The 11,011-nt window shown below is 36.3% G+C and overlaps 2 protein-coding genes and 1 non-coding gene across 3 annotated transcripts; 1 reads left to right on the top strand and 2 right to left on the bottom strand.

Moving 5' to 3' along the window:
- Nucleotides 1–323: 323 nt before the first annotated feature.
- LOC104220596 (uncharacterized) lies at nucleotides 324–1,666 on the bottom strand. The gene is made up of 2 exons (XM_009771493.1): nucleotides 1,534–1,666; nucleotides 324–1,162 (listed from the first exon to the last, which is right to left on the bottom strand). Exons 1-2 carry the CDS (start codon nucleotides 1,664–1,666, stop codon nucleotides 324–326), a joined length of 972 nt encoding a protein of 323 aa, XP_009769795.1.
- Nucleotides 1,667–2,085: 419 nt separating this feature from the next.
- On the top strand, nucleotides 2,086–2,192 carry LOC138886571 (small nucleolar RNA R71). Its single transcript, XR_011405621.1, has one exon. It is a non-coding gene; the product is annotated as a small nucleolar RNA R71 (small nucleolar RNA).
- Nucleotides 2,193–5,244: 3,052 nt separating this feature from the next.
- LOC104220593 (L-ascorbate oxidase homolog) lies at nucleotides 5,245–9,224 on the bottom strand. Its single transcript, XM_009771490.2, has 9 exons — nucleotides 9,116–9,224; nucleotides 8,743–8,939; nucleotides 8,503–8,612; nucleotides 7,802–8,072; nucleotides 7,458–7,554; nucleotides 6,971–7,316; nucleotides 6,201–6,566; nucleotides 6,033–6,111; nucleotides 5,245–5,755 (listed from the first exon to the last, which is right to left on the bottom strand). Exons 2-9 carry the CDS (start codon nucleotides 8,884–8,886, stop codon nucleotides 5,552–5,554), a joined length of 1,617 nt encoding a protein of 538 aa, XP_009769792.1. The 5' UTR covers nucleotides 8,887–8,939; nucleotides 9,116–9,224; the 3' UTR covers nucleotides 5,245–5,551.
- Nucleotides 9,225–11,011: the final 1,787 nt, after the last annotated feature.

Genomic DNA, 11,011 nt, shown 5'->3' on the forward strand with positions numbered 1-11,011 from the left:
ATCTAACAAACTAGGTGAGATAATAACAGATAAAGTTGAGTTGGGTCCCAAGAAAGCATACTTGAGGTGAGATGGTAGCGGTTTTAGCTCCAACTGCGGTGGCTCTTCAAATGATGGCTTAGCTGGAGAGGTCTTTCTCTCTTCTAAGTGTAAAGGCTCAAATCCGAGCTCTCTTTGCCAGTACCCTTGACCTTCAAGGGCCAAAACCCACTCCACCAAGTCCTCACCATCTACCTCTTCTAATTTCATAAGGCAGGCTACTAGAGGGTTCTTTGCGTTCAGAGCCTCATATTCCTCCTCCAAAATTACATCCATGGCTTCTATTAGAGAGCAGTTAGAAAACTCACTAGGTCGCCGCATAGCATATTAAACATGATCTCTTCATCATTCAGTATTATCTTTAGCTCTCCAGTTTCACAATCAATGAGAGCTCTCCTAGTGGCTAAAAATTTCCTCCCTAAAATTATGGGAATCTCCTCGTCCACCTGGCAGTCCAGAATGACAAAATTTGCCGGTAACACAAACTTTCCAACCTGTGCCAGTACATCATCAAGTATACCTGATGGTCTCTCCACCATTCGATTGGCTAGCTGTAGTAATATGGATGTGGGTCTTGCTCTTCCAATGCCTAACCTTTTATAGATATCCAAAGGCATCAAGTTTATGCTTTCCCCTAAATCACATAATGCTTTAGCAAAAGCATAGTTGCCTATTGTGCATGGGATTGTGAAACTCTTTGGGTCGAATAACTTCTCAGCTATGGGTCTCGTCATGACAGCACTACATGTCTGGGTTAGTGTAACAGTGGCCAAGTCTTGAAAGTCGAACTTACGAGACATCAAGTCCTTCATCATTTTTGCATAACCAGACATCTCCTTCAAGGCGTCAATCAATGGAATGTTCACCGGGATTTGCTTCAACATCTCCATAAATTTCTTATACTTCTCATCCTTCTGATATTTGGCTATTCTCTGTGGGAAGGGTGCTAGAGGCCGCTTCTTTCCTGAGATTTGAGTTTGAACCTGCTCGGGCACTGTTTCTAATACTTTCTCTTGCACTAACTCAATCTCTTTTGCAACCTCTTTTTCTTTGCTTGATTCTACTGGTGCATGTTGTACCGTCACCTCAGTTAACCCTGTTGAATCATCTACCTCAATAGGTACTGGCACAAGTGTTTCAGTTGGTCGGCTTTAACGAGCAATTTCTTGCTCTAGATCTAGGTCTCTACCATTTCTTAGACTCACTGCCATAAGTTGTTTCGGGCCCTACTCTTTTGGATTGACTTATGTGTCTGCAGGTAACGTCCCTTGGGGGTGATTATTCAAAGCCATTGATATCTACCCTAACTGAATCTCAATGCCTTTTATCGCTGAGCCATGTGCATTCACTCTCTCTTGCATTTTTCCATTGGAACCACTCAGTTGTTGCAGTATTCCTTTAATTTCAGACAACCCATCGTCTTGTCTCACTATTTGTTATTGTTGAGGCTGTTGATAAGCTAGCTGCTGATTTTGCTAATTGTATCCCTGTTACCTTTGGTACGGTACAACTTGACCCTATGGTCGCATAGCTCCAGGATTGTTGCCATTATTGTATTGCTGCTATGCTGGTCTATACTACCGATTTTGCTGCCCCCAATTCTGACCACCTTGCATCTGTCCTCCATAGTTGGCCACATAGTTCATATTTTCCTGATAATTTTGATTGTCACTTTCAACACTCCACGAGCATACATATGGTTGATTAATGCATGGTGTACATAAGCCCCCATTAGTCGCGTCAACTATGTGTACTGCTTCTGGACCGATTCATCAATCGTTTTGGTGAGGATACTTATTTGCGTCATCAGAGTGGCCATATTATCAGTTATGGAATTGTTTAGGTCCAAATCCACTGAGTGAACTATAGGAGTGATTGTAGAGTCTCTTGTCATCCATCCTAAATTTTGAGCCGTTTTATCAAGTAAGACCTTGCATTCTCGAAATGTTTTGCTAAAAAAATGCTCCACCTGCTGAAGCATCAACATTAGCCTTCAAGTTGTCTGCCAGTCTCATGTAGAACCTTTGTCCCAACATCTGATCTGGAATGCCATGGTGTGGACACTTAACCAACATACCTTTGAACCTCTCCCATGTTTCTTGCAATGTTTCAGCTGGTTTCTACTTGAAGCTCAATATCTTATCAACTCGTTTGGCAGTCTTATTGGGTGTGTAGAACTTGTTCAAAAATTGCTTGACTAATTCCTCCCAAGTGGTAATAGAGTTTATGCTGAGCGAATTTAGCCATGTTTGAGCCTCTCCCGTCACCGAAAATGGAAACAACAACAACCTTATTGCTTTCGGTGTCACATTTGGTTGCCTTTGTGTGACACATATCAACAAGAAATTTTTAAGATGCTGCTGAGGATCTTCAATGTAAGACCTCGAGAACAACCCCTTGTTCTGCAACAAATGTAGCATGTTGTTTGTGATTTGAAATGATTCTGCTTATATCTGAGGGACTGCAATTGCGGTTGCCAGATTTTTGGCGATGGGTTGTGCCCAATCATATAGTGTTACTTCTAGCACAAGAGGTACCGCACCCTGATTGTTGGGGTCATTCGCATTGTTTCTATTGTTTGGATTTTCTATTCCGTCATCCATGTCTGGTTCGATTTGTTCTATTGAGTTCTATTGTTATTTGCTCTTCTTGTTTGCACGATTCAGTGCCTTGAAAACTTTCTCAGGATCTGATAATGCTTCGAACAATTCACCAGTTATTATGGAGTTTCTAGCTATGCACCTGTGACACCCAAAACTACAAACATTAGAATTTCAATGTATTTAGTTTAAAATAATGAAAATTGACTACACTAAGAATTCTAGAACTATTTTTTAGCTACAATTAATAACACCGTTAAGTCCCCAGCAACAGTGCCAAAAATTAATCACGTACAACTATGCCTCCTAAGAGGTCTAGCGGTTGTTGCAAATATAATCCGATTTACAAGTCCAGAGTTGAATCTTACAGGGAATTAACCTATTACAGCCACTAGTTTCACAAGAATCCAAGTAATCAACCTTCAGAAATATAGAATAATGAGTTGATTGTTTACTAACTAAAAGCAAGGTAATTAGAAAGCTATAATTTAACTACTAGCAAAGCAAATATTGTAGACAAGATTAGAAAGGTCTAGGGTTTTGATTTCCCCTATTGTCGGAATTCTCCTCGCTACGTTTTCTATAATTTCGCTTAAGTATCCTTAACCAATTGTGAGTACTCTGAGTGTTGTAGATCTCTCACGAGCAACTACCACAATTGACTAGACGTATTCTCTCAAACTACGCTACCTGACACTAATTTACCGCTCACTATGATCTCACCAAGGTTTCATTATCTCTAATCCCGCATTTAAACCCTCCGTATTGATCTCTCAAATACATTAGGAGTGGTGTTGTTTAACAGCTACCTAAATATGTACTTTCTCTCGAGCAGTACACACTAAATAGGCACAGTCAATTGAGAGCCCTTCAACTAACAATAATAATAATAATATATTAGAACAAGTAGAGAAAAGTAAATGGCGAATTTATATTAAACGCAATGGAAAAATCATCCTTCAATAGGTTCCATCAAATCCTAGATTAGAAGTTTAGCTACTCATATTCGTAGTAACAATTTCCCAAGCATTTTGCATAAACAAATAACAAAGAAAAGATGAAGGAATGAAGAACTCGATGATTCTCTCCTCCGAAAATTGTTCCAAACGTCTTCTCCCTACCAAGATAGTCTCCCTAGGTCTAAGATGTGTTAAAAAGTCCTCAAAATAGCATTTTTATATGTATTTATACCAAGTAGGGTCGGACCCAGACTAAACACCTTTTCCTGCGCGAAATAGGACTCTGGCTCTGTAAAATTTGTACAGGCGTGTCGCGCCCTGCACCGCACCATGCGACGCGCTTGTGGAGTTTATCAACGGGCATCAACTTTCTTGTCAGGCCAGTTTTTACACTACTGCGCCGCCTCATGCGGTGCGGCAGTGTAATTTTCTCAGAGTAAAATTTTTCGTCGTCCTCTTTTGACATCCAGACGTGGTACACGACCTCTGAACACGATCCCGACTTAATGTAGGTTTTTACTCTGACTTCAAAGCTCCAAATTGATCGTTTTAGCTCCAAATTAACTTTTGAACTCGGGATCACTTCCTGCAAGGCATAAAACACATACTAAGTGTAATTCACTATCATTTAAGCTCAAACACACGTAAAAATGCAATAATTAAAGTGCAATACTACGACTAAAACACGAGTTTCTAGCTTAACATCACATGTTAAATCCCTTCTATAACACAACCAACCAAATACATGGCAAATATGGGGCCCACCCCAACCATATTTGGGGAGGATATATTTAAACTATTTTAAATAGTACAAACAAAGAACATAGTTACTTAAAATTAGTCATCAAGAATATCGAGTATTTTTTTATTCAGTAGCAAGAGATAGATCATATAGTTTAGACCAATTTCTAGAGTTTGTAAATAAAATACTAATACTAATACTTAAGTTTTAAGTATCTAGGAAAACAAATCCTTTCGGGCAACATACAACTCTATGGTGCTTTATCGAGTAAACTAACGTTTTATAGATTAAAAAGAAATGATGTTTCTTTGATAATCTGGAAATGATGATGAATTGCTAACAAGAAATTCTGGTGTTGATTTTAGCCAAGTTATCAGAAAAAGTGTAAAAAGATAAGACAAATATTGGATTAATGGCAAATGAACTACAATGCATTTGTAGGAAGTAAATACCTTTTCTCATGCAAAAGAAAAACACATAAAGCATAACCAATAAAAAGAAAACATATTAAAGAGATGTCATGATTTAACCAGGCCATACTCTTGGATAGACATTCAGGAATATTAATTTGGTTCACATAAAGAAATTATAATCCAAAACTTTCTATAAATAATTATAATAGAATGTTGCGTGAAATAATAATATAGAAACTATTATGTGCTGAACAATAGTACATAAAGGGATCGTTTGGGTGAGAGATTAGAAAAAATAATCTCACCATAAAATCCCATATAAAAAATAATAATGGATTTGAGGGATTAGGATCCCCACATATGCATATTAGGTTGGTCGCAATAGAAAAAAACAATTCTTGCATAAGTCTCTGCAATGTTTGGATGGCAGCGTTAAATAATAATTGTATTAAGTTATATGAGAATAAACGCATTATTTATGCAAGATATGATACAGAATAAGAGTATATATATTAGAATATCAAGATAGAAGTATTTGAATACAAATTGCCCTTAAGGAAATAATTGCTAAGCAGTAAAAACTCAGAACTAATTGCATAAAAAACTAGCTTAGCCAACAATCAAAAAAACACATAGTAGTACTCAATTGTTTGTGATGCAGTACAACATAAGCAGCCAAGTAGTTTCTTTTGCCTTCATTTCTTGTAGTCAACCTCTCTCTCTTTTTTATTGGTAAAGCTAATCTCTTGTAGTCAACCTCTTATGACCAAGAAAACATAAGACCTTATATTCATCAAATTAAGGATGTCGACCAACAGCTTTGCCACAGAGAAGAGCATTGGTAGGTATGTCATATTCGTTTGCTAAACTGGGTGTTGGATTATAGACCCTTAGGTAAACTTGCTGTCCAAGATATTGTCTATCCCAAATTGCAGACCTCAAATTCCACATTCCTTGGTTGTCCAAAGAAACATATATAGCAGTCCAAGATTTAGGATAAACCTGCATGAAGACATTTCATATTGATGTGAACAAAATGCAATTAATAATAATGTAGGAATTATTGTGCAGCATTAGCTATACGGAGATTATAAGGACATTTTTTGTTTTCTGGATACTCTTATATACGTATTGGACATTTTTTGTTTTCTGGATACTCTTATATACGTATTGCTAATACCAAAAACCAAACGTGTATTAGCTATACCGAGATTATATTAGTTATGCAGCATTTTACACCAGAAACAGTTAGTATTGCCAAGGAGGAAACTGGGATTACCTGTGTAGTATGTCTAGTAAGAGCATCAACAAGATTATATTCTTTTCTACTATCTTGCATCCAAGTACCTGATCCGAAACTGCAAATATTAACAATAGGAAGAATTAGAGAACTCTGCTTAGCTCATACCGAGGTTCCATGAAAACATTTTTAAGGATTGTGACATGCCCTATGACCCAGAAATCATAACCGTCAAGATGCCACGACTGCACGGTGTCCTCATTGTTTTGGAAAACGATTTCGAGGAACTCATGGAGAGAAGCTGGCAACACAGATGTAGCAAGGGATGGAGAAGCAGCAGTTGGAACAGTTTGAATGGAATTCAAACTGAAAACACCAGGGATGTTGAAGTGATCAGCAAGCTTCAGAGGGGTGTCTGGATTAACATAAGAGACGCTGTTGACAGCATATCTCTGCTTCCCACTGATAAGTGGTGCAGAATTGGCAAGCACAATAGTCCTTGAAGGTGTAATTTTCCCGTAATGGAATGAACCCTGAGGATTTGGCCTGGCTGCATTTGATGTCAGATTCCACCTTCAAAAGCAAAAGAACAAGTTAGGTTATTGAAGAGTTATAACAATCAAAGCTGTCTCCTTTTCCTTCCCACGTTCCAAACTATATGCTTGAGTAAAGAATGCTAAGCCAGTGCGACAGAAATGTGATCCACCATTACGGACACTGCACTAGGAGACTCATGTTACTTGCCTTTCAAACAAATAGTTTATGCTCTGAACTGCCCTTGCGCGACCCAGTTATTAGTAAAATTTCCTATGTTACCCTTCACCCTAGTCATCTATGAATGTATAGTCAAGGCGGATCGAATAAAAAGTTTACTAAATACATGGACTGAGTGCAACAAAGGAATTCAGGATTCTAAAGTTGGAGACAAAAATGCATTGGTGAGAGGAGGCAGTGAATGCACATTGGATAATATGTACCTGAATGTTCTGGCTTGCATCAGAGACCACTGAAATTGGTCGGGTGGACCAGCTGGCACAGGTCCAGATACGGCTGTTTGAGAGTTTGTGTAGTGGAGCACTGCAGTGGTAGTAAGAACAGTCGTGGTGAACCTTGTAGATGCAACAATGTAGTAGTCCTTTGGAGGTTGATCCAACGTGACAAGGATGGATAAAGATTGACCAACATGGACATCAAAAGAATCGTATAAATTTTGGATAACATGGGATCCTTCAACCTCGACCAGCTTCATCTTGTGGCCCTGTATTCTGAAGTTAATGGTATTTTTCAAACCCACATTTGAAATCCTGAACATATATGTTTTTCCTGAAGACCAAAAGCAAGATTAGCATTATCAATGAGTTGTTATTTCTAGAGGATAAAACAGCAGCACATTGTGAAGGTGAATGGCAATTCAGTGACAAACAAATACATCAGGGAAGATTGCTTTGAAATGCTGAGAATAACCTTGATCACCATTGAAAGTTGACTGCTTCTGTCCATTTATAAGGAGATCATCTGGGAAAGGAAGAGACTTCCCCGAATCCAATATCTGCTGCAATGCCTGCAAGTTCCAAGGATACGAAGGAATTAAGCACACTTACATAGTTAAAAATTCTTCCACACGAGAGCAACGGACAACTTTTTTTCATTCAAGCAGTTTCTTAAAATGGCTCGACATTTCCTCAAAATTCATAAAAATGAGGACATCACATTTGCATCAAAATCTTTAGAGAGTTATTCTGAGCATATGACTGATTGGTAGCTAAATTTTAATAGAAAAGAGTGCAAGAAATAGGCAGTAGAGTCACCTTATGACTGGTCTTGTACCAATCACCAATAAGTAAACTGAAATCTCCATCAGGTTTTGCATATGGAACAGGTATTACAGATCTTGCATAAACATTAAGCGCCCCAAAGCCGCCCACAGCTCTGTGTAATTGAGTTGAAGGGAAATAAGTATAGCTTCCAATCTGGTCTTTAGCTTGGAACTTGTAAGTGTAGTTTGAGTTTGGAGGAATAGGGCAGTTAGTTCCCAAAACTCCATCTTGCCAAGAGTTTTTTCTCTGTTTGATTCCGTCCCTAAACATGAAAAGTAATTTAACATGTAAGACTACACTATCTAGTTCTTCCCTCCATGAATGCAGTTGGTGGCAGATGCAACTTGTATTCCTTGGGTTCAATTGAAACCAATACTTCCGACATGCAACATGAAATACCACTAAACATTTAACAAATATATAATTTTGAGCTCATAATGTCAAAAGTATAATGTGTCTAGTGCTAAAAACTTTAAATGTTTGAACTCTGTCAAGTTTAAACCATTTATTCGCCTTTGACTATAAAGTCAATCCAAATTTATTCTATTATGTCCCACGTCAAATGCCACAATCCAAACGGGAAATACATTTTGAAAGAAACAAGTATAATTAACAAGCTTATGCCAAATATGAGCAAACTTCATCACTTAAATAGGCGTAACATATAGGGAGAGATTGTAAAAGAGACTCACCATGTCAAGAGAAGGGGCTCGTCCAACTTATTAATCAAGTTGAGGATAACATTGTTATTAGTGACAAGATCAAGCCTAGGACCAGGGAATTGACCATTGATAAGGATCACCTACAACATCATAAAAAGGTCACAACTTTTCATAAAAAGTTCAAGTTCTTGATTAACCCGTATCAACATTTACTACAATAAAGATAATAGCATCTAGCTAGACAGTTAATAAATAAACAAAGCGGCAAACCTGCTGGGAAACACCAAGTGGAGAAGCCATTCCATAAGTGGCAGTCCATGTGAAGTATTTATAATCATCCTCTGCTTTTACCACAGAAACACTCCAAAAACCCAAGATTCCACAAAGCAGATGAAGCAAAGCCAATTTCCCCATTGGCACAGTAATGAAAGAATTGACACTCAACCCCCCCCCCCCCTATAATATACCTGCAAATTCCCAGTTCACATATACTCCTTATTTAACAAATTTTCAAGTACAAAATGAAAGCAACTCTTGAACATGTTCAGCTCAAACAAAGAAGTAAGAACAAAAAATTTAGCAGCTTTAAACATAATAACAAGAAAGGAGACAAAAGAAGAAGTGAGAAGAAATAGGAACATACCAAATTTAGTGGCTAGCTAAGTATTTTTACTAAAATGGAAAGAATTAAAGAATGTAGATATGAAGCATCCCTTTCTGGGTTTTTGATAAGTTGTTTTAAGAACGGAGCAGTTTGATTAGTAATAAGAAGCACATAAATAATGAATGGGTAGGTAAAGAAGGCTCAGTGAATGGGGCCTAGCTATCTAAATGCCAACTCTCATATTCGGCGCATTCACGCGTTATCACGTATTTATGGGACATTACCATATTTTCTATTGAGATTGATTCCCCACCCAAAGTACAGAGAAAAAGGACACACAAGAATGGATAAAGATTAAAGAAGTTTCAATACTCACTTTTATGTGTCACTATTACAGTTTGAAGAGTCTCAGAGAATTTTCATTTTTAAATACTTTAATGATTACTGTCTCCATCTCAGTTTGTATGGCATTATGTCTATCTTTTACTTACAAATAATTTAACTTTAAAATTTTCATTTTCTTTAATGAAATAATTTGTGATCACACAAACGTTTAAAATTTATTTTAGACCATAAATTTCAAAAATATTCTTTTCTTTCTTAGAGCCCGTTTGGACATAAAAAAATTTTGTTTTTTTTTCAAAAAAAAAAAAATTGAAAACAATGTTTGGACATACCATTCTTATCATGTTTTCCTTTTTCAATTGAAAATGAGAATTTACAAATTTTTAGATTTACAAATTTACCTCATGTTTTTAAACAATAGCATTTTGTTTATTTATGGTATATTTTTTGTTGATTTTTTGGGTTGCTACTTCTTTTTCTTTGTAATATCTGCATCTTCTTGATGTCTTTGGCTAATAATATTCAATTACTTCATCAAAAACAAAAAAAAATAGCATTTTGATTGTTTATTTCAAGTAGGATAATCAAATTGGGGTGATTTTGATATTTTTACAAGTTGTGGGGTATTAATCAGTTTTATGATTTTAAAAAAAAATACATCCAAATATGTTGCAAACGCTATAACCAAACATTAACTTATCTCCAATTCAAATTTTAGTGAAATTCCAAATTAAAAAGAAAAATTGGAATCATAACCAAACGCCACATAAATTAAGGCAAGATGGAATAGTAAGTATAGTATTTTTATGGCATTTTTTAATATATATAAATTTGTTTTTAAAAAATTTGAAGATTCTCTCTCGCTCTCTCTTTCTTTATGACTTGATTTTTAGTCAATTCCTTTACATCAGGCAAGTGATCATTTGCAGTTACAAAGTGGGCTTAAACAACTAATGAGTTCATGGAATCTTACATAACAAGAAAGATTAAGAACTTAAATAATGTCCAGCAAATTAATAATTTACTGGGAATAAGATAAACATGAATGATTAAAAAGAGAAAGAAGATAAAACTACAGCAGAGGGATTCTGCTAATTATGGAAGACACCCATGTGATATGTTGGTTGGTAGGTGAGTGTGTAATTGATTTGGAAAGTATGGGGTCCGGTGGGTACTAAAAAGAGAATTTAATTGCTGAAGGACGAAGGAAAAGGGGGAAGAAGAAAAGCAAAGATTTTATTATTATTTTATTTATTTTTCTTATTTTATCGAAATAAGAGCCAAAAAACAAATACTCCCTCCGTTTCATATTATATGAGTTATTTTGACTCGGCATGGAGTTTAAGAAAAAATAAGAAGACTTTTGAAACTTGTGGTCTTAATGGGCAAAAAATTTGTGGGGCCATGACATTTGTGGGGTTATAAAAACTTAAGAGTAAATGAGTAAAATGAAAGAGTTTAAAGTTAAATTATTTTTAAATTTAGAAATGTGTCATTTATTTTGGAACAGACTAAAAAGGAAAGTACTCATTTGATATGAAACGGAGTGAGTACTACATGCTAAGGTCCATCCACTATACATCCTCTACA

The sequence above is a fragment of the Nicotiana sylvestris genome, chromosome 2 (genome assembly GCF_000393655.2).
Source record: "Nicotiana sylvestris chromosome 2, ASM39365v2, whole genome shotgun sequence".
In the NCBI taxonomy this organism is placed as follows: Eukaryota; Viridiplantae; Streptophyta; class Magnoliopsida; order Solanales; family Solanaceae; genus Nicotiana; species Nicotiana sylvestris.

Bases quoted from the DNA above. Each gene is read 5' to 3' on its own strand.
- LOC104220596 (XM_009771493.1), bottom strand. From the start codon at position 1,666: ATGGAGGACAGATGCAAGGTGGTCAGAATTGGGGGCAGCAAAATCGGT. The intron at 1,163-1,533 runs GTAACAGGGATA...CACTTGTGCCAG, and splicing joins CAAGTTGTACCGTACCAAAG to TACCTATTGAGGTAGATGAT.
- LOC104220593 (XM_009771490.2), bottom strand. From the start codon at position 8,886: ATGGGGAAATTGGCTTTGCTTCATCTGCTTTGTGGAATCTTGGGTTTT. The intron at 7,317-7,457 runs GTTATTCTCAGC...TTTGGTCTTCAG, and splicing joins AACTTTCAATGGTGATCAAG to GAAAAACATATATGTTCAGG. The intron at 6,567-6,970 runs GTACATATTATC...TTGCTTTTGAAG, and splicing joins ATGCAAGCCAGAACATTCAG to GTGGAATCTGACATCAAATG.